The sequence below is a fragment of the Drosophila guanche genome, unplaced genomic scaffold (genome assembly GCF_900245975.1).
Source record: "Drosophila guanche unplaced genomic scaffold, DGUA_6, whole genome shotgun sequence".
Lineage (NCBI taxonomy): Eukaryota > Metazoa > Arthropoda > Insecta > Diptera > Drosophilidae > Drosophila > Drosophila guanche.
In genome coordinates this window covers 276,459-298,634 of record NW_022995765.1, presented here as the reverse complement: position 1 = coordinate 298,634, position 22,176 = coordinate 276,459, and the positions used below count along the sequence as shown (strand labels likewise).

At 43.4% G+C, this 22,176-nt stretch overlaps 4 protein-coding genes across 4 annotated transcripts; 2 read left to right on the top strand and 2 right to left on the bottom strand.

The window, feature by feature from the left end:
• Nucleotides 1-2,233: 2,233 nt before the first annotated feature.
• Nucleotides 2,234-3,347, bottom strand: LOC117591108 (enhancer of split mbeta protein). The gene has a single exon (XM_034284210.1). It carries the CDS (start codon nt 3,091-3,093, stop codon nt 2,500-2,502), a length of 594 nt encoding a protein of 197 aa, XP_034140101.1. The 5' UTR covers nt 3,094-3,347; the 3' UTR covers nt 2,234-2,499.
• An 8,032-nt stretch (nt 3,348-11,379) lies between these two features.
• Nucleotides 11,380-12,081, top strand: LOC117591094 (enhancer of split malpha protein). Its single transcript, XM_034284195.1, has one exon. The coding sequence runs from the start codon at nt 11,451-11,453 to the stop codon at nt 11,886-11,888; it is 438 nt and encodes a 145-aa protein (XP_034140086.1). The 5' UTR covers nt 11,380-11,450; the 3' UTR covers nt 11,889-12,081.
• A 5,092-nt stretch (nt 12,082-17,173) lies between these two features.
• On the top strand, nt 17,174-17,846 carry LOC117591089 (enhancer of split M1 protein). The gene is made up of 2 exons (XM_034284189.1): nt 17,174-17,444; nt 17,527-17,846. The coding sequence occupies exons 1-2, from the start codon at nt 17,231-17,233 to the stop codon at nt 17,784-17,786; spliced, it is 474 nt and encodes a 157-aa protein (XP_034140080.1). The 5' UTR covers nt 17,174-17,230; the 3' UTR covers nt 17,787-17,846.
• A 1,186-nt stretch (nt 17,847-19,032) lies between these two features.
• On the bottom strand, nt 19,033-19,958 carry LOC117591090 (enhancer of split M2 protein). The gene has a single exon (XM_034284191.1). It carries the CDS (start codon nt 19,837-19,839, stop codon nt 19,165-19,167), a length of 675 nt encoding a protein of 224 aa, XP_034140082.1. The 5' UTR covers nt 19,840-19,958; the 3' UTR covers nt 19,033-19,164.
• Nucleotides 19,959-22,176: the final 2,218 nt, after the last annotated feature.

Below are 22,176 nucleotides of genomic sequence, written 5' to 3'. Positions count from 1 at the left end.
CAACAGTCGCAAACGGTTGCTGTGCATTGGCCAACATTGTAAGAAAAGAGGACACACGATCGTTAAGAGCTAGCAGTGTAATGTCGACAAAAGGGGTTTAGGAGGTTCGGTTTTTGGTTAGGTTAGGTGGCCCGTGGTCCGGCGCATGCGTCGCTGTTTTGTTGAACGAACTCAATTTAGTTGCTTTATGACCAAAAAAAAAAGAGCGAGAGCGAGTGAGATGGTTTTCCGGTATGCTTCTAGAGATGGTCTCGGGAGTTGAGTGGAGAGTTTAGGAATTGAATTGGAAATGTGTATGGGCGTGGGGAGTTTGAAGAGGAGAGCCACCCAAACCATACTTATATGGTGTGCAATTGACTCTGTAATATCTTTAATATGGGATGTTGTTACAATACAATGGCACACGCTCTGGCTGCCACTGGACAAGCTGCCCACCAGTTTTTGATAGTCGCTGTCTCCCATTATCCCTCTATCTTTCTATCTGTCTCTGTGTGTGTGAGGCTGGGTTTAGCGGCACGAGTGGTTGGCAGCATCCTCAGACTCGACTCCGATTCTCATGCCCATGCCAGGCCGTTTTTCGTCGCTCCTCTTCTGCATTAAGTGGTGGTCTTGCTCTTACTTTAATATGGCTGCATTAACTTTTGAGGCGTGTGTATTATTACTGAAATAGGTGGCCGTAGTGAATTTTGATGTGGGGTGGCCTGGGAATGACTACTGCCACACAGAGGTCACGAGGTGTACATACATACATACATATGATGTATGATGTGTGTGAGCTGCCGCACTGTACTTTGTTGCTATAGATTTTTTCCAGAGTAGCTAGTACTTTGAGTTTTAAAGCATATCACAGATGATCCTTCTTATGGATGACATAATTTAGATTTTATTTTCTCATACCTGTTAAAATTGCTATATGTAATTATGGCAATTCCGAGTAATTCCAATTACGATCAAATTTTTTAGGTAAATCTTTAATTTCAATGGATCTCCAAACTCAAAGCTTAGGCTTAGAGGGCGTGATCGGTGTCAGTGGTGATAGATCACCAAAGACGATAATTCACATCCAGATAATGATCACTAGGACCACCCTAATAGTAGCATTCAAGGTCTATACATACCTTCAACTGTTGTCGCTCTATCTGAGAGCCAACTTTTCGATTGCCATTCTATCACAAAGTAGATCACATATGTATGTATGTACAACTCAGGCCACAACTACCGGTTGATGCTCATAAATAGCCGTTTTGGGGGAAAAGAGCTGCCAAAAATAACAAAAACAGAGCCACAATGGTGCTTGATGACTTGGTTTCCATGCCATAAAAGTAACGTGACTAATCATATTTTCTGAAGATTAACAGCGAACGGCTTGAACGGTCGGTCCCGTCCCCGTACCAGACTTGAGTCGGGTCGGGTCGGGTAAGTAGTCATCATCATAGTTGTCCACCAGACAAAACGTTGCAACTGAAGTTCCGTAATCAAACCTAACTCACACATATACTATAGCATGAGCTAGACCCACACACATACACACACAGTGAATTTTAAGTGCCGAGACGGTCGCGGTCGCGAGCTAAATTTGCAATGTCTGACTGAACTGTCCCATCAAACTGTCTGTCCATCGACCGGCCCCGGCGCATGTGCCAAGCGGTCAAGCGCAGTTAAAGCTGTCAAAGCCATAGTCGAACCACAATGGCAGACCATAGTTCAATGTGGGGTTTTAGGGGTAAGGCATTGACAGGTGAGAAACGGTTCTCACACTCTCACACTACGAGACAGCGCCTCTCATAATAAATGACGTTTCCTAGAATTGACTTTTTTCTTTATTTGTATATTTTAATTGCGACAGAGCGCCGGCGTAAATGGCCATCTGTTCCGATCCGTGCCCCTTTCAGACCACTGCTGAGTGAAGCGGATCGGGCCATAATGAGGCCATCCGGAGACCCAGAGAGGCAGAGCCAGAGGCCAGATGCAAAGGCAATCGCAAACGACGAGTCTGCTGGAGGACGGACAATGGCTAGCCCGAGTGTGGGAAAATATTTAGCGACTTCCGGCTGCGGTCGGTCTCTGTGATTCGGCCTGCCATGGAGTTTATCTCGAATTATTTGGTTTCTGGTTTCTTTCTTGATTTTTTTGTTTTGTTGTTGCGTTCCAACGCCTTTGGAAAGGCTTCGCTGAGGACTGCGGGAAAATTGTGAAATTGAATCACACTTAGTAAAAGGGAAGAAGACAATAGTTTTGGGAGCAGATTTTGATTTTTATTTTGTATCGATTTCAATTGCAACAAAATTCTCGCAATGATAAGGCGATGCCCGTTGTCCCTAGCCCGGTTACAGGGCTCATTTGGGCAGCGGCGTCTGAGCAGAAACATATTGGCTGCGCGGTTCCATTCCAGCGCAGAACTACCAATGACCTCTCGGTGCAGCTGGCGCTCAGTTGGGTTGAGTAGAGTTAATGTAGCCTTCCTCTTAAAGGCGAATCCAGAATGAAGCTTTAGTGCTTTCACCAGGGACGCCACATGGGAACAGAGGTGGAGCTGGCCTCACTGGGCGCGGGGCTACAGGTGCCGCTCTCCAGGCTGCCGCATTCCGATGGTGGCGGCGTGACCAGAGCGGCATCATCCACACCCGAGACTGGAGTTTGGTGCGGCACACCCATGCCAATGGGTAGTGTAGGCACCACAACTTGCAGATAGTTGAGGCGATGCCCCAGATGACTCATCAGCTGAGTGCCGAGATCGACGGTGACGCCAGGCACGGCAGCCAAAGTCTTGGACACCTCGTTTGCGGCATGCACATAGCCGGCACGGAAGCTCTCGGCTATGCTTAGCTTGGAGTCAGCGGCGGTGCCGCTGCTACTGCTCAGGCTTAGTTGCTTATGGGCACGCAGCTTCTTCATGTGCTCGACGGTCAGCTCGAGAATGTCGGCCTTCTCCAGTCGCGTAATGTGCTCCCCCTCCTGGGTCAGGCACTCCACCATAATGTCTTTAAGCTCGTCCAAACACTTGTTGATGCGCGCCCGTCGCTTGCGCTCCAACATCGGCTTCATCACCTTGCGGTACTGATACGTTTTCGACATTTCCATCTCCAGCACCATGGTGACGAGTGATCACTGTTTTTTTACGTTTAATGAATGAATAAAACTCGCGTAATCCACAGAAAATAGCGTTCCACTTGGACTCCGTTTCGGTCTGTTAGGGGTCTGTGCGATCTGTGCGCACGCAATGGATCCGAAGCTTTGAGTGATTCAACTGGCAGCGAGGGCTCGGCTTTATATAGGCTCGGCTGTGCTCGGTACCTGCTGCGAGTGCGAGCGAGATACTAGTTTTGCCTCGTGCGCGGCCTGCTGCTTGCTTGCCAGCGGAGCGGTGGCGATGGTGGTGGCTTCTGTTTTTTTTTTTGCTTTTTGCTATGTGTGTGTGTGAGGGCAATAAAATGACTTGGCTGCGGCTGCGCCCTCCTCTCGCGCTTGCCTTCTTTGCCCCTCTGTCTCTTTACCATCAGTCTCTTTATCATTGTAAGTGGTACGTGTGTGTATATGTGTGTGTGTGATTGTTATACCGTGGGAAACTGTTTCGCAGCCGATTTCCACGACGGCGATGACGACGGCTGGCCTGACTTCTTCTGATTGTGCATGCTTGGGGTTTTGTACAATCCCTCTGTCTGTCCGTTTGTCCGTCCTTACTGACGGCCCGCCTTAAGAGCTGCTGCTGCTGGCTCGCGTAGATACCGCTTCCAAGTCGATCCGATCCGATGCGATGCGACGCGAGACTCGAGACGGCAGCCAAGCGAGCACATGCCTTCCATCCATAACAAGATGTTTGCATTTCAATTCATTTGTATGGCCGGTTCAGCCTGTGCTTCGGTCTGTGGGTCTCTGACTTGGCTGTCGTATCTCTCTCTCTCTCTCTCTCTCTGTCTTGATCGCCTTTTCTCTTTGCCATGTGCCTTTACTTCACCCTTTTGCAGTAGCTTATGGCACGCTGATAATTGTGGAATCGTCATCGGGCCCAGAGCAGAGACGCATTTTTGCTGGTTGTGGTCGTCTCTGGTCTTTGGTCGGGTCGGTGGTTGTGTTATTTTATTTAACGCTTTATGGATCATTGATTGGATCGTGGTAGTCGTGGGTTTCGTGGGACGAGCATTACGCTTTTCGTTTACATGATTTTTCTTGATTGTCGGTTTGGCTTTGGCTATGGGTATTCGCCATCGGTCTGGTCTGGTCTGCGCCTCAGCTCTGGGACTCTGCTCTTGAGCTCTTGGGTTGTCGCTCGCTTCTATTTGTAGACAATTACCATCTTGACTTTGGGATCCGACTCGACGCTGTGCTCCGACTGGGAACAATAGCCTGGTTGGCATCGACGTGTGCGCGAAAGTCAGTTACAATCGATCGACGTTCTTTGGTTGTTTTTAATTTTTGTTGTTGTTAGCACTCTCTATAAATGTTACGGCTCGTAGGGTGTTTCAGGCATTTGGCACATCACAAATGTGAGCGCTATTTTATGTGTGTGATATCCATACACATATGTATGTACATCCATACATGCTATCTCTCTCCCAGAATCTCTGATACATCGAAAAGAAGAAGCTCAGCTCATCTCATCTCAGCTCAGATTTACATTTAATTAGAAGTGCCCACGATGATGACGCTGTAACGTTGCCTTGTTCTGTATTCATTTAAAAATGACACGAGCTCGGGCTCATCATAACACACAAATAGCAAAAAGCAGCAACAACTAAAGCAAAATGAAATAAATACACAGTGAGACGCTTCGTACGAGTCACAACTTTTATACCCGGTTTTATGCTCAGTCGAATTTTATATTTAAAATATATTCTATATCTGTCATCTGCATCACTTTTCCCACCAACTCGCCCTTTTAGCTCACCATCATCCCACCAGCATGAGGCAGAGTGTGCGAGCGAGAAAGAATGAGCAACAAAAAAGAAGCATAAGCGAAGCTGTAGGACGGGGTTATAATTAGTGCCATAATATTGATCCAATCTAATCCCAATTCTGTAATCAAATAGATATGGTCATTCCCTACGGAATGGCGTTTTCTTTCAAATTGTGGATACAGCAGATTTTCGCCATTTTTTGGGGCGGATTGAGGCTTGGAGAAACTTTTGAAATACAGTGTGTAACAGTGCAACAAGAGTACAAAGGGTAAGAGTAACAGTGTGATATCCCAGACATCTGGATGCAAAATTTGGTGGCTCAATCTTTTATAGTATCTGATAAACAGGCGCTCATCAAGACGGACGGACACACAAACATTGGTACATACATATGTATATCGATTGACGTTGATCAAGAATATACAAATGTATGTATGTATGCATACACTTTATAGGGTCGGAAAGGTTTCCTACTGTGCATGTACATACAGCTTGAAAAAAAATAATAGCACCACAACCACAAGCAATTTTCAAATAGTACCCACACTAACATTTTTAACTTTAAGGAAACTTTAAGCACATTTTTAGAAAGGCAAGACTCCTAAAAATCTGTGGAATAACTCAAAAATCGAAAAACTGGTGGAATTAGGCAAAGAAAATAATAGCACCACTTTTGAGAAATGGATTCAAAATTTAAAAAATTACCAACAAGTAACGAATTTCTTAGTTAACACTTTTGAACTATTCATTTTTATTATGTCCATATATATTTAGTGTTCGTTCGGCAAACAACTCTTTTTGAGTGCACAATTTTTAGTAACAATTGTATCTGGGAATCCACTAAGTCCAGGCAAAGTTTTGGGGAGCTTTGTACCAGGATTAAATTAAATTTGTTCTCAAAGTGATCCTTCAGTGGTTGGCTTGGAAGCAGCAACTGCCTTCTGGACGTCGGACCACAGATGTTCCTTTGCTTTTATGCTTAGGTTATTCCCGGTTGAAAGATCCATACTAGTGGCATTTAATATTTTGCAAACGGTAGCATTATAGTCTTTATGATATCCATGCACTCGTGCTGATCCTTGATGGTCTTTATCCAATATATTGAACCTACTCCACAGTAAGAGAAGCAGGCCCATACCATTACATTCAACCTTTTATTCTTAATGGTTTTCTTTGGTGTACTTGTGTTTCTTGGACGTCTTAAGTATGATCCCTTTTCAATAAATAAAACAATTTTAACTCATATGAAATTTTATTTTCATTATTATAGGGATGTCTAATTGGCATGCTCCCTTGCCAACTTCATGTGATTAATAATATGTCCGGCGTTTAAAAGCTTTCTTGGGCTGCAGGCTTTTAGACTATGTTGGCTAAGACATATCCGAACTGTCTAGCCCATCGCTTTTGTTTAAAGCTCTTATTCAAGCACGGTGGAAGGCGTGAAAGGAACCTTCTTGTTCTCATGAATCAGTCTTTTGACCTGAAAAGGGGTCATATATCGTTTTCGTCCACGTGTTTCAAACTTTTCTTCATAGTTTAAGGCGTTTTTACCAATTGACCAAATTCTCTGTAAGTTTTGACGTCCAATATCAAATTGTTGCTAAGGTCACGCTTCTCCGCATTTCAGAGCTTTCTACGTCTTTTTGTAATAATTATTATTAGCTTTTATGATAGAAACAATAAAATATTCATAAAAACTAAAAAATACGTAGTTCATACAAAGTCAATTCCTCGAAATTACGAAGATTCACTTAAAAAAGGGCTAATGGTGCTATATTTTTTTTTGCCGTTTTTTTGGGTATTTTTTCTTTAAGTTAAAAAATATATTAAGACGGAAATTAGAAAAAATTTAACACTTTTTTTGTTTATGGGAAATATTAGACTATATGATAAAAATAAAAATTAAAAAAATGGCAACCAATCGAATTTTTTTTGTGAAGAGCAAAATGTGTTGTAGTGGTGCTATTATATTTTTTGCAACTGTATGTACAACATGAATTTTCGCACTCAAATGCAATATACCCTATTTACTTTTTGAGTACCGGGTATAAGAACCAACAAAACCACGTTTGAGACAAATTAAGATTGCTTATCGGCGCACTAACAATGAGCTACAGCTAACAACAATGCATAGCTTTAAGCAGGTCATGCACAATCTCGCCTATTTCTCCTTACTAAATGCTCCGGAAATAGCTAATTGGGATATGATCTGAGGAACAGTGTTGTAAAGTGTCTACAGCAGGGAGTGTGCAGGGTGATGGCCTTGTTTTATTGAGCGTTGTAAATGGGAATTGTAATGACTTCGTTTATTGGTGTTATATTTTATATGTTTAAAAACGAAATGTTGTTCAGTAACAAAATTTCAATCTGTAGCAAGTTATTAAGTTATCCACAACTAAACTGACTTAAGATCACTGCCATATCTTGACATCATTAATACCAATCCAACAATTACCGAAGTTGTCCGAGTAGCACGTGCCCTTAATAGAATAATTTAGAAGTAACAATAGATTTCAATTTGCTGCTACGTACCCTAATTGGAAGGCGACACACATACATACATACATACATGTGTACATAAATACTTAATTTATTCGAAGAAAAAGTTGAACAGGTTCCATGACTCAAGGCTCATCATCATCGTCAGATTTCGCAAGTGATTTCGATTTCGAATGTGTAGCGCATATCCTGCAGTCGTTCATGAACAAATGGAATGTATACACCCAATCATCCACTACCCAGCGAAGACCTAATTTTCTCGCTTTATTATTTCTCATTTTATGTACATACAAACATATGTATATACATATTCCTTTTTTTGTTGCTTTTCTGTTAAACAATTTTTTTATCGATGGTATACGCACGCGCGAATTTCAGTGCTCCCGCCGAGACGGCAGCTACCAACATTTGGAGCCCCCGATCACCACCATACAGAAATCAAGTGGTGGAGCAGCAGCAAGAGAGCGTGCAAAGCTCAGAGACCCAAAGAGATACACACACACACACACAAACACAACTGTAGCGTGTTGTTGAATTAATTTTTATCCAACAGTGCGCTTTCAACTTTATTGCGCCGCGAAAATCAGGCAGCCACAGTCCCCAGTCCGAGCAACAGTCCTCACTCCCAGCCAGTCAGTGATCCCCCCCACAAACCCACACACCAGCGCACACCAGCATGAGGCACACACCTATACACACAGAGAAGCTCCGGACCGTGGGAAACAAACTCGTGCCAGTCGTTTCATTGCTGTCAAATAATATCTTGATGGGGATCAACTTGAAAAGATTGGTTGGGGCTTGGGCTGGGTCTGGGGACTTGGACTGGGGCTCGGGGATCGAGTCTCTGTCTCTGAGTCTGGCCTGTTGCCGACGCTGCACTATGGGGAATTTGACCACTTTTTGTGGCAAAATAACTAATATTAATAATATAACTAATTAATTAATTAATAAATATTAATAACTTCCTAATCAAAATATTCTTTGGTTCCTTTAGTTTTTTGATATAAGTTCATATTAGTGAGAAGAAATTGGAGTTAACGAGAGTTTAACATTTCTTTTTTTTCAAATTCAAAAGGGAATTTGTTAAGCAATGCTATATTCTGTCATGTCTGTCTGTCCGTCCGTCTTGTTTGAAGCCTCGTTCTCAGAGACCATACGAGCTAGAGTCGTGTGACTCATGTCATAACACACTGGCACAAGTGTGACTCAAAAATTAGAGTCCGCCCCTTCCGCCACAAAAAAGGGCGAAAATCTGGTTTATCCACAATTTTGAACATAAGAGAAAACTAAAAATGACATTCAGTAGTGAATGACCATATCTATCAGATCACTTAGATTGGATCAGTATTATAGCCAGAATGAAGAAATTAATTTGCAGTGGTTAAACCCCACATTCTCTCATTCACACTCTGCCTCTGCAGTGAATTTCACTGAATTTCACCAAAGATGATCAAGAAAAGATGACTTACATTTTAACAATAATTAAATTCTCTACAATTAAGACTTTAAGAATGCTTCCTGGGGCTGTCAGACACTTTTAAGCCTCTTCACAGACACATTTTTGTTATTAATGTAAGCATGTTAAACGTCTAACGATTACGCAAAATATAGCGACAATTTCCTCTGTTCAAAGACGTATTAAAAATTGAACTTAAACTGTTTAGTTTTAAATTGAATTATACTTCAAAGCTGCAAGAAATAATTTTCGTAAGTATTAACAGAGCTTGCATCTCGCTAGCTAACGGCCCTGATGAAAAAGCTGCTAACTTAACAGTGGTAAGCTCATTTAAATTTTGGACTAACTTTGAAGATCAAGGTTTTTCGAATATATCGCGGTTAAAAATATATTATATATATAACCGAATATATATATATATATAAATATATTACTACAAATGGATTTTTTCTAGAAAAAGTGGTCTAATTTCACATAGTGCCCTGCTTCTGTTCGATATTTGGGATGCGGTCGACTCTTTTGTTTTTTTTAAACTATTTTTTGTTTTATTTTTTTAGATCTCGTTTTTGACGTTTTACACATTTGTTCGTCATACCCGAGCTCTCAGTATGTGGAGAGTGCATGCCATGCCATGCCAGTATGTGTATACAGTCGGGCTTTGGCATCCCTCTTGATGTATGTATGTACATATGTATGTAAAGATAAAAAAACCGAAGAAACCAAAAACCAGTTTGTCTTCCGCCAAAACGAGGCTGTGGGGCTGCTGCTGTTGGGATGCACACCACTCCACTCCCTCTCTGTACGGAGATCACATATGTAAAAGGCCCGGCACACCTCCTACTGCAGTTCCAAGTGCCAGTCCCAGTTTCACTCCCATGGGCAGCCCATAGATAAGTATATGTACATACATATATCATATTACCACCAGCAGCAGGAACAACATCATTTCAGCCGAACATAGATGCATCATCACCCTTCGAAGTGTAAACTGTTAATGTCCCCTTGACAGGAGACCTCCGCACCACTTTTGATAAGCTGAGCAAAGCAGAGCCTCTCCCCTTTGCCTTAAGCACTTTAGATGCTGATTTCAAAAATTTTCAACATTGCCAGCTACTCTTAACGGGAGTCTCAATCTGTTCCATCCATTAGCCGCGCACAGATAAGTAAAACACCATAAAAAAAGTCCCTACTATGAAGAAGATTCGTACCATAAAGAAGAGCGAACTCCTCCACTCCGAGTCAATCGAGTCAATAAAATGAATCTTAAAGTATGGTCTCTCAGCACAAAGATCCCAAAGATTCAGCACAATCGGACCGAAACAAAATAAATTAATTAAAATATGTACGGTAAAACTGTGTGCCTCATTTCAGTAAGTCCCTTTCGCACTCCAAGGGAGCGGGCACATTCGAAGTGCCATCGAAGACAAGTGGCAAATGCTCGTATTTTATTACGTCTGATGATTTAGTGGTGTTAGGTGTTCGAATATAGTGGTGGATTTAGACAGACCTGTGGGAAAGTTGAAAATCAAAATACGAAAACAAGTGATTCGAGATGCCTGTACAAATAGAAGATTTAAACCCCCCGTTTTACCATTCCTTTCAGTTCTGGTAACCAGAACCAGGACAAAAATGTGTGGGAATGCGTGGGAATGGTCTTGGGGTCCCGTTCTCGAACTCAAACACGAACAGTCCAGAATCGAGAGCCGGAGTCTGGGTCCCCTTCTTAGTCTTTATGTTGATTGCCCATTAGGAATACAATTTGCAACTCCTTTTGGCTTCCTTCGGTCGTGAGAAATTTTACGAAGGAACACCTGCCCTTTGTCCATGTGTGTGTGCATGTCTGTGTCAGAGTATATGGTTTTTTGCTCTGCTTACTCTTGGGATTTCTTGAGGGCACTTGAATACGTTTCCTAAAAATTTTGAGGCCGACATAAAATTGTTTCTCACACTCTGAGGAGTCTTCGTTTTTTCGGATAGTTGCAGTTTGTTGTAGGGGTTTGTTTCCTTTCCTTTGCTGCAGTCGCTCTCTTTCTTTTTTTCTCTCCCTCTCTCTAGCTCTCTTCCTCCACAGAGCTGCAGGCTTGTGGCCGACTACCTGCTCCTGCTTAACCTTCTCCAACTGTTACTCCTGCTGCTGCTGCTCTTGCTCCTTTATGCTCTTAGCTAGCATCGTATTTCAGGTTCTCGGATAGCGTTCACTCTCGCTCTCTATCTCTCTCTCCACCCGATTATCTGCTGGTCTTCGTCGCTTCAATGAGGGTGAGGTACGATACGCTTGAACCGTGGAATGGTCGGAATCGTGGTGGGGGGCCACTCCGTTGCTCTGTTTGCGTTGCTCGTTCCTCGGGCTGCCTGCATGTGCTGTGGTTGTTGTTTCTGGTGCGTACCACGTACGCGTGTCTGTCGGAGGGGTCCGTTCTCCCTCTCTCTCTGGCTGTTTCCCTTCGAATTTGGTATCTCGCTGTGAGCGCACAGGAAATGCATTTCCAGCGCTAGCACCGAGCCGGCTATAAAAGTCGTTCCACTGCCGTTTGGGAAATCATTCTGACAACGTCAGCGCTTCAAGCAACACACATAAAACTAAAAATCTTTTCGAAAAAATGTGCCAACAAATCGTTGTCGTACCTGCTGCCAAAAACAGTAACAAAATGAAGACCAGCTACAGCATCAAGCATGTCCTGAAAACCATCTTCAAGAAGCAAGAGAAGCAACAGCAGAAGTATCGCCACCAGCACCACCATTCGCTGGAATCCCTCGAGTCGAATGAGAATCTACGCAATGCCCAAGTAGAGGAGGCGTACTATGCTGAGATCGATGAGAATTCCGCCAATGAGAAACTCTCTCAAATGGCACACCACTCTCAGGAGATCAAGATAATCGAGGAGGAGACGGAGGAGGACGACATCTATGTTCCCGTACGCTTTGCACGCACCCAGGCTGGTACATTCTTCTGGACCACCAACCTGCAGCCTATTGCCAGCGTTGAGCCAGCCTTCTGCTATTCCATGCAGTTCCAGGATCGTTGGGCACAGGCTTAAGCATCAGGCCAGCTTCAAGGGTGATCCTTCGAACCATAAATGATCAGCTTTAAAAAGAGTACAACATTGTGATAGCAGTATCAGTGGCTGGAACTACTCCACGCATCGAACTCAGCATGAAAATCAATCTCAATTCGGCGATCCAGCGCTTCCATTAGATCATAAGAAATTGTGATAGAAAACAAGAGCTTTACAAAATAATCTTAAACAAAATACAAAGCAAACAAAAAATCAAACACAAATTAAAATGTACATATTTCTTATATTTTTTGGGAATGGGAATCTTTGAATATAATATTTTTTATTAGTATTCGATTTGAATGAGCTGCTCCCAGATTGTTTTCTATGTTGAGTTTCTGATAAGAACTACATATGTACAGATATTTTTAGATGCTTCCAGGCACTGCTATAATACTTATAATGTGATATTATGTGATAAATGCAGAGAAAACAATTCAAATCACGCAGCCCATAAAGTTTTGTGTAATGTGTCATATTAAAACAATTTCATATTTAATTATACCCGGTACATTGTATTTGTGCGAATAACAATTGTATGTAACGCACAGAAGGAAACGTTTCCGAACCCTTAAAGTATATATATTCTTGATCAGCATCAATAGCGGAGTCGATTGAGCCATGTCTGTCTGTCCGTCCGTCCGTCTGTCCGTCCGTCTGTCCGTCCGTCTGTCCGTTCGTCCGTCCGTCTTGTTTGTCGGCTAGTTCTCAGAGACTATAAGAGCTAGAGCCAACAAATTTTGGCGGCTCCAGACTGCTGTATGCTCACACTGAAACCAGTGTATTTCAAAAATTAGCCCCGCCCCCGTAAAACGGCGAAAACCTCCTAATCTACAATTAGATAGCAGATAAGCAGATAGCAGAGAGCAATTAAAGATAAAAGAAATCTAAAAACGCCATTCTGTAGGGAATGACCATATCTATCAGATCACCAAATTGGGATCCGATTGGATCATTATTGTAGGCAGAATGAAGAAATTAATTTGCAGTGGCTAAACCCATGCCGTCCCGCAGCTTATATTTGTTTTTTGCGCATTTTCTCATTCACACTCTGCTTCGCGCAGTGTGCGGCCTCTGCCCCTGCCGTTCCTCTGCCTCAGCCGTGGCTAAACCCACACCGTCCAGCAGCTTATATTTTCCAGCTTCTCTCATTCACACTCTGCTTCTGCAGTGTGCGGGCTCTGCCTCTGCCGGGACTCTGCAGTGTGTGGCTCTAGAAAAGAGGAGCGTGCTAAAGGAGCGCGTTGGCGTGAGATTTGTTGTAGATTTGATGTAGATGACAAATGAAAAAAAAAATTTTAATTTGACAAAAATCCGCTAAGATGTAGATGTAGTTGCTGGAGCTTTTATGGCCTCTGAGAATTAGGCGCTCAGCAGGATGGACAGGCGGACAATTTCTAAGATATGTCCTACGTATACTTGATTTTCTGCTCATTCAAGTTTTCTTTTAATGTGTGTCAACGTGGAATTCCTAGAACAGTCACTCTAACACACACCCTGCCATATAATAGACCTCATCGCTCATAGATGGAATTCAATTATTGAGATTGGTATGCGCATCCTTAAATGGAAAACCTTAAAATCGAAATTAGAAAAACTCAGTCTGAAGTATAAGACACGAGGCAATTGGAGAGTTAGAGAGTGGCAGGCGATACCTTGGATCGATTCCACATTATGCGATGGGGCCGCCGGTGCAGCAAGCTAGTAGGGTTACAATTCGCCATGGCTAAGGCTACCATAGCCAGCAGAGTGTGCGTCCAAATATGGATATCGTGCGCATAACTTCACCGCTACTGGTATACGGACAACGGGCTTGTGGTTGCTTGTTGTACAACTTATTTATGTGGCGGTGACGGTGCCTGTGCCGGCGAGGCATGTGGAGTGGAAAGCCCTTAAGAACGAACCAAAGAACGCAGAATAGAGAACCGAAATTAAAATTAAAATTCAACAGGTAGACTTCAACACCTCAAGAAAGCCACAGCGCATACATACATACATCACATGCCAAGGCGTCTCAAGGCGGACGTCGAAATTGGGCATTAAAACAGTTTGCCGCAAAAGTGATAATCGCCTTTGCAAGAGAGAATCACAAAAAATAAACGAGGCAGTCCCACTCTTCCAGACCTGTAGCGCAGCTCATTCCAATATTATTCCTTTTCTTTCTCACACCTTGTATCTTTCTATCAGTCACAAACGCATTTCTCCTGCACTAAAAATGCAAAATGATGTCGACAGCATGGGAAGGAGTACGGGCAGCAGAATATGAAGGAGTGGCTAAAAGAAGAAAAAACGAGAAGGGACGTGCGAGACGCCTTTTACGTAAGGAATGTGAAAATGTGCAAAAAATAAAATTATGGCGTGAATTAGCCACTGCAAATTAATTTCTTCATTCTGGCTGTAATAATGATCCAATCTTATCCCAATCCGGTGATCTGATAGATATGGTCATTCCCTACGGAATGGCGTTTTTAGTTTTATTTTATCTTTAAAATTGTGGCCGTGGAAGATTTTCGCCCTTTGTGGTGGCGGAAGGGGCGGGGCTCATTTTTGAAATACACTGGTATCAGTGTAAGCATGAAGCAGCCTGGAGACAAAATTTGGTGGCTCTAGCTTTATCTAGCTACTATAGACTATATTGATGCTGATCAAGAATACATATACTTTATGGGGTCGCAAACGTATCCTTCTGTGCGTTACATAAGTACATCTATTTTTGTGCAAAAATACAGTATACCCTATTTACTCTTCGAGTACCGGGTATCGAAAGATTAGCAGCAGAGAGTTAAGGAGAGGTGAGCGTTCGGACTAGACTAATTGTTGCGATGAAAGGGTTTACATGTTGTGTGTTTTTTCTAAAACTAAAACTATTACGAGTACATAGTGTTGTTACATCCTTCTCCGTAAATACAACACACCTTAATGTTTCCCTAGGTAACAGGCATACAAACTTCTGGGGAAGCGCCGTGACGTAAATTAAGTTGCAATATAAGTTTCTGTTAAATTGCCTTTGGCAGCACATAATTAATTTCGTATGCAAAGCAGCGTTTGCCTGCAAGAAAAAATGGAAATTTGGAGAGAGACAGAGTGAGGGAGATGAACTCACGACGGATTGCTGTTAATAATATTGATAACATTGTTCATGATGCTCATAATGATGATAGCGAGAGTTTGTTGCCTGATAGTTATCAATGTAGCCTCAGCGATTCCATTGCTCATTGATGTACCTGCACAGAGTACACCGAAAACCCCAACCTGATCCTGAGCCGTGATGTCTTGAACCCAGTGCATGGGTTTTGTGCCTGTCTCTGAAGTCTCTGAAATAGGGTTGAGTGTACGATTGTGTACTCAATTCTTAGCGACACAACCAATGCTTTGCGCTGGTTGCGGCCTTCGCGTGCGTGACGGGCATACGCTTAGCGGTCATTGATTGGCCGGGTCGACCGAGCCGGGCAACAATGTTATTGCTGCGCTTTTGGCCAGGCCCGGTTCTAGGCCGTGGCTGGTTTTTGAGAAAACACTCACTTGGCTGAGGGCGCCGCCATCAGCAACAAGTTTGAAAACACCATTAAATGGTGATTAGGCCTCACCACGACTCCCAAGACTTTAGCTATCTCACTGTTGTTGTAGAGTATAAGTTCTTAGAATCCGCTAGCAGTATTGAAAAAAAAAGAATTTACTCCCAATTAGATCACCTCTGGAATTTTTCCAAAATTTATTATCGCTCCCAACGTGACTCTCAATACAAGCGAAACTAAAGATGAACATGGAAGGAGGTTTGAACTTCTCTCGAAGAGAGTAAATAGGGTATATTGTATTTGTGGTCCCACAGGAGGCACATAAAGTATATACAAACATACATATGTACACAACAGTTTTACCTAAACCCCAAACTGTTTTACAGCTTTGTAAACAGTAAGCGTAAAACGTCCGCACATCATTTCTGAATACGTCGTCAAACAGTGATCAGGCAATCGCCGATCTTTTTGCACAATATTTTCAAATAACTTATTTCCAGGAAAGCTTCCCAGGTAATGTGTATCCATTTCGTTCCGAGGTCGAACGGTTAAATAAATTTGTTAAATAAAAGCTCCCTACTTCATGATCTTCAATTAGTTAAGCCGGTACTTTCACCGTTCCCAGACGGAGTTCCCGGCTGTGTACTCAGGTACTGTGCCGAGTCTCTGTGCGGACCCTTGCTTAAACTATTCACTCTATCCATCCATTCTTCTAGCTTTCCCCCCATCTGTAAGGAATCCTTTATAATTCCTCTCCATAAGAAAGGTAGCAAGTCTGAAGCTAAACACTATAGAGGTATATCTAAGTTATCCGCTATTCCTAAAATGTTCGAGACAATTTTAACTCCGCACTTGCAAAATCTCTGCAAAGCACTTCTGTATATCTCCAGCGCAGCACGAGTTTCACTTTATTAATTACCTGCCTTCCATATTAACAAACTCTCAAGTACTTACATATGTATGCGGATAATGTTAAACTCTGTGTCCAGTATAAAGACATTTCATTCCACTCTCGCTTGCAATCAGATCTCAATAGCTTTCAGTCATGGTGTTGTGCAAATATGTTACACCTTAATGCCTCGAAAAGCAAAGTAATGACATTTCATCCCTCCAGCCCCCTACTGACTGCAATATTTTGTTGCTCTAGCTCTTATGGTCTCTGAGAACTAGGCGCTCAGCAGGACAAACAGGCGGATGGACGTCCAGACAGTCGAAAACGTTTCCACCTGTGTGTACATACATACGTCCACTTTCGAGCACCGGGTATAGAAGTACTCGTACGACGCAGTAGCAACAGTAACAACACTGCTGAATCATTACCCAAAACCAGCGATGCAGTCTCTACTGAGATGCCTGAAAACAACAGTTATAAGGTCTAAAAGAAAACATCCGGAATAGAAAATAATACTTCCCCAAAATTATCGCTGAAATTGACATGGAATGGCTGTTAGATGGTAGATAGTAGCGCGGGACAATTAATGATGATGTTGCGGGACGCTGTTAAAATTGTGCCTAGACAATAGACATCACAATTAGAAGACTTAAACTGTTGGTACTAGAAGTTAGTCATGCACAGACACCACGTCAAACTTTGAAGACCATAAACAAGTTTTTTGTTTGGGAGCGTACTGATAAGGGTTCTGCCTCGTCTAATCAGAATGAAACACGCTGATAAACTATCTATGGGTGGGTAGACGATAAAAAATATATATAAATCAATGAATTTCGAGACAGTCACGGCAATTTCAATCAATAGCTGCTACAGAGTGAACGCATTAACTTACAGAAGAAAAAAAAAACAATATTGATATGATGATTTTCCAAGCTTTAACCCTCTGCTGCCTGGCTCTGGTCTCCGGTATTGCGGCCAATACGGTGTCCACCAACGAGACAGCCTGTCCACAATTCTGTGCGGCCATTTATCGTCCAGTGTGCGCCACCGATGGAAAGATCTTCAAGGAATTCGCCAGCGAATGCAACCTGCAGTCGGACAACTGTCGCCGCGAGCGTAACAAGATTTCGGGTAAGTTAATTTATATTATTTCGGTTAATACCAAAATTCCATAACAATATGTATTGTATCTGTTTCTGTATTGCTTCCTTAGCGTATACTGAAACCGATGCAGCTTGGTGTAGCTCCGAGTTAGTGGACAATCTTCACGATAAGCTTGGCAGCTTCAGGCTCGATCTTGAGGAATGCTTCAAGCCCTGCTCGATGATCTATCAACCCATCTGTGTGACCAATGGCAAATATCGTTCCCAGCTGAGCAACGTTTGCCTTTTGGAGACCTTCAACTGCGCCCTGCAGGTTAGCGGCGCCCAGACCACCGAACTGCTGCGTGTCCTGCGCGAGTCTGCCTGCTAGAAAGCAACTAATATCTAAATCTGAACGGAAAAATACAGACTAAATTTTCGTGCTGTTTTAAGAAACATATATATTTTTTAAATATCGAATGAGACAATGTAAAAGACTTTTTAATTAGGGTTCGCGCAGTGGGACTGCAACGAGAGTTGCAGATAAAAATTAGTTATTGACAGGATACTAAGACATTTGGTTATACGTAAACAACAAAAGCTGCTGGACGGGGTGGGTTTAGCCACTGGAAATATTTCATAATGATCCAATTGGATCACAATTTGGTGATCTGATAGATATGGTCGGACGGACGGACAGATAGATATGGCTCTAACGACTCGGCTATTGATGCTGATTAAGAATATATGTATATACTTTATGGGGTCGGAAACGTTTCCTTCTATGCGTTGCAAACATCCGTTTTTCCACACAAATACATCATACCCTATTTACTCTTCGAGTACCGGGTATAAAAACGAGTAGGAGCTTGTAGCATACATATGCTTGTAACCATGTTTTTTGTTTCGCCACCCTCTCCCATAGCCGCACACTGCAAATAAATTTCTTCATTCTGTCTATAAAAGTTATGTGAGCCGATCTTAATTCGAGGATCTGTTAGATATGGCCGTTCTATACGGAATTGCGAGATTTTCGCCTTTTGTTGAAGCGGAAAGGGGTGATGCGAAATTGTTCGCACATTTTGGTCACTTTCTCTTATATTCTCTGATGGTCAGTTGGACAGACAGACATAGACTTGGCTATTGATGCTGATCAAGAATATATAAATGTCTCATTCTCTGTGTTACGCACACTGCTTTGACCACAAATACAATATACCCGACTTACTCTTCCAGTACCTGGTATAAAAATGCATCTTGTGTCCTTAAATTGACTCATTCAACCGAATACTGTAACATCCTCTGCGAGGCAAACTAATTCGCGTCTACGCATTCCCATTGTACCCCTCATTTCCGCTTACGCTTCTCCATCTTCTCTCAACTTATCTGTATTAAAAACCATCCGTAAGCCTTTAGGATCCAGTGTTGAAAGCGTTTCCGTTATCCTTTGGCTTCATCGTTGCTCTTCCGTTATGCGTTCTGATGCCCAAGCAGATCCCGTTTTCTCTGATACGTTTATCCGATCAGCTGGCGCCCCACAGATGATGATAAAACAGCTTCAAGTTCTAGTTCTTATCTTTGCTTTTCTTTTGCATATATTTTATATTATATGCAAATTAGTATCACATTAACAGCGTACATACATATATATTGCGAAGGAAAATAAATAAATGAAATTACAATAATTGTGGGGGGAGTGGGGGGAGTATCTCTCCCCAAAAAATGAGATCTGTGTACTGGTGTTGGTGTCTGAAACTTGAGAGATACAGCTAGCAGAGTGTGCCGGGCAGTTGGCAGAAGCTCTGGCAAAGTAGCGCATGCAGCAGGTCATCGTCCACTCGCTCCTGGGTGTTGGCCCAGAAGAAGGTACCGTTATCGGTGCTAATGTATTGCAGCGGCAACTGCAAGTCCCAGAGCTGGCTGGGCAGCTGTGATGGAGCTGCAGTTAATGTGCTCGTACCGCTGTTGATGTGTCTGTTGCTGTTGCCATGATGTGTGTGCTGACAGTTGCGTCCGTGGGGGCAAGCGCCACAGCTCTGTGCACTGGCCTTCTCCACATAGACGCTGCTGATGAGGGTTGAAGTATTGGGCGGCTGGGTCAATGACACCTCATCCTCCACGGGTATGATGTGCCTCAGCTCCGCCCCATACTTGTAGATAGACTCCTCTGGCGTTGACTTGCTCTTATCTTCGAGTATAAGCTCGAACTGCTGCTGCTGCAACTGTGTGTTGTTGAGATCCACATTGTTGGGGTGGGCCAGTGTGAGTGGTGCAGGCCTGCCCTTACCACCCACCGTCAGAAGGCGGCGCAGGGGCTGCCAGACTTTGTGAATGCGTCGCACCGTCTTGGGCGTTGGTGTTGCGGCAGTCGCTGTCTTCGCTGATGTGTAGACGCTGTTAGTGTTGGTGCTGCTGGCCGTCATGTTTTTCGTATCTAAATACATGGCGAGGGAGCGGCAGAGCTTCTTGCTGGTCGTGTGAGAGCTTTTTCTTGTTTTATAGTGCAACGAGACTTGCGTGTGCGCACCTCGCGAGAGTTGGTCGTTTACTGATGCTGCTGCGCCTGGCGTCGCTCATATTTATATATGAGGCACGGACGCTGAGCAGCCGATGGCCAGTCAAGAGTGAAATCGTATTCCGGCTGATCTCACGGCAGCAGCAGGAGAACAGCCAAGCACCGTACGAAATTTGAGTGCACTCTCATACACACACACAAACACATATACTCACACACACAGGTTGACGGTGAGAAGGTAAGAGCGGGAGATTGGGGGTGAGAGAGATGACTATGCACAGGAGAACGAACCAAAGAGAGAGGGGGAAACGGCACTGGCAGCGTTTTTATGGTGGTCGTATTTCCCAAATAAATTCCAACAAGAATCACAAGCTCCGTCCGCTCTGGCTCTGCCTTTGCCTCTTCTGTGTACTTTTCCCATGCACGTACAATCGACCAGGGCGCTTGATGAGTTTCGGCTGCAGGTAGATGGAGATGGAGGAGACAAAAACGACGACTTGGGCAGAGAATGCTTCAACCGCACAGTGGTACAAAGTTAATGTTTAAGTCTTATGGCAAGAATTTGACATGGCTAAGGACTTTGCTCTGACTATAATTAATATTATAAATGGTCCCTTATGAACTGGCTTATATTTTTAAAATAAAAATACTTAATACGTTTTAGTCTAATTTAAAATGTTTCCACCATTTTTATGGTAATTTTGTAAATTGTACGTTCTTTGCGCTATTCCAAATTAAAATGAAATTATTCATTTATAATCGATTTATTTTTCTATATTCACTCTAAACCTTTTCTTCTGCCAATCCACTTCTTCACCACCACTTTCTCAACACAATTTGTACCAGTGTATAGATCGACTGTTTGTCATTTATGCACGACTGACTTTGTTTTCACATTCACACGGTACCCGGAGCCCAGGAGTAAATCAGTTTGTTGTCCAGCCGGCTAGGGCCGCCACAGTGGCGTAGTCGAATGGTATACCCAAAGGGGAACTCCAGCACCTGTTCCTTTTTCAGTTCGCTGGGACTAAGACGCTGCGCAATGCCCATTTCCGTCCTGGGACCCCGAATTCTCAGGCGCAGGCGTCGTGATCGCTGTCTTCGACAGCGTCGCAACGACGTTGCGAGTGTGGGAAAGGGCTTATAAGAATTTCACTTGGGTTTTCGGATTTTGGGTTGTATTATTATTGTTGTTTCCTTTCCTTGTCATTTTATTGTTGCTTTTGCTGATGTTGTTGTTTCTGTTGTTGTAGGTGCAGGGGCTGAGCAGCTGTTATTGCTACTTGTTGGCCTGTTTGTTGTCATTTTTAATCAAGGCTCGGAGCCCCGGCACTGATGAGTTTATTTTAAAGGCACTACGAGTGTATAGTCAGTCGCATCGAGGGGGATTATGACATGTTGTGGTTCACACGCACCGAGAAGGAAATCTGTCTGTAATCGGTGATGCTCTTTGAACGAACATGAGCCTGGGGTGATGGTGATGTAGATGTAGTGAGGTTCTAATGATGCCGTGACCTGATTCCAGTGAACTGCCAGTCCTTGCCTTACCTTGCCTTTCCTCTCTCGCAAGTTCCCACACACTAGAATTGGACGGCGCCCCTGTCCGTCCGTTTGGAAGAACTAGTTAGACGAGCTTTGGCTACGGCTTGAACCAGGTTTCTGTTGGTAATGGCCTAGGCTGACGAAACACGTGCCAATCGCGTGTGCACCTCACGCCTGGCCCACCAGAGACTCTCCTGCTCCTGTCTTTGCCCGCTATTAATCTTGAGCGGAGTCGCACTCGAAGCCTTCCCCCGTGTACACCTCGCACATTTGCCGCCAATCAGCGCATAGGCTTTGAACTGCACGTTTGCTAAATTGAAAGCGACTGAGTTGGCGACACGGCTGGGCCCCCACGGCTTGGAGCCAACTGTGATTTCAGCTCCAACGGAGCTTAATTTTGTGCCCGCACTTGCGCCCTATAGACGGGCAGACAGAGAGGTCTGAAGCCAAGTCTTTAGCCGATTTTTTACGCTTTCTGGGAGAGGGTGTTCGCTGAGGTTTCGCAGGAAACTGCCAATATCACAGTTAACCAAATTTATTAGAATTATCCAATGATTTAGAACGGAATTGCTCCATTTATTTGACAATTCATCTATTTAAACGATCCTTATGCTCCTCGTTTTAGAGCATCTCCCATTCGTTCTCTAGCCGCCAATCGATCCGTTTTTGCCCATCAGCATTTGACTTTTAAGCTCTTGGTTCACACGATGGCTGGCGATGGCAA

Bases quoted from the DNA above. Each gene is read 5' to 3' on its own strand.
- LOC117591089 (XM_034284189.1), top strand. From the start codon at position 17,231: ATGATGATTTTCCAAGCTTTAACCCTCTGCTGCCTGGCTCTGGTCTCC. The intron at 17,445-17,526 runs GTAAGTTAATTT...TTGCTTCCTTAG, and splicing joins CGAGCGTAACAAGATTTCGG to CGTATACTGAAACCGATGCA.
- LOC117591108 (XM_034284210.1), bottom strand. From the start codon at position 3,093: ATGGTGCTGGAGATGGAAATGTCGAAAACGTATCAGTACCGCAAGGTG.
- LOC117591094 (XM_034284195.1), top strand. From the start codon at position 11,451: ATGTGCCAACAAATCGTTGTCGTACCTGCTGCCAAAAACAGTAACAAA.
- LOC117591090 (XM_034284191.1), bottom strand. From the start codon at position 19,839: ATGTATTTAGATACGAAAAACATGACGGCCAGCAGCACCAACACTAAC.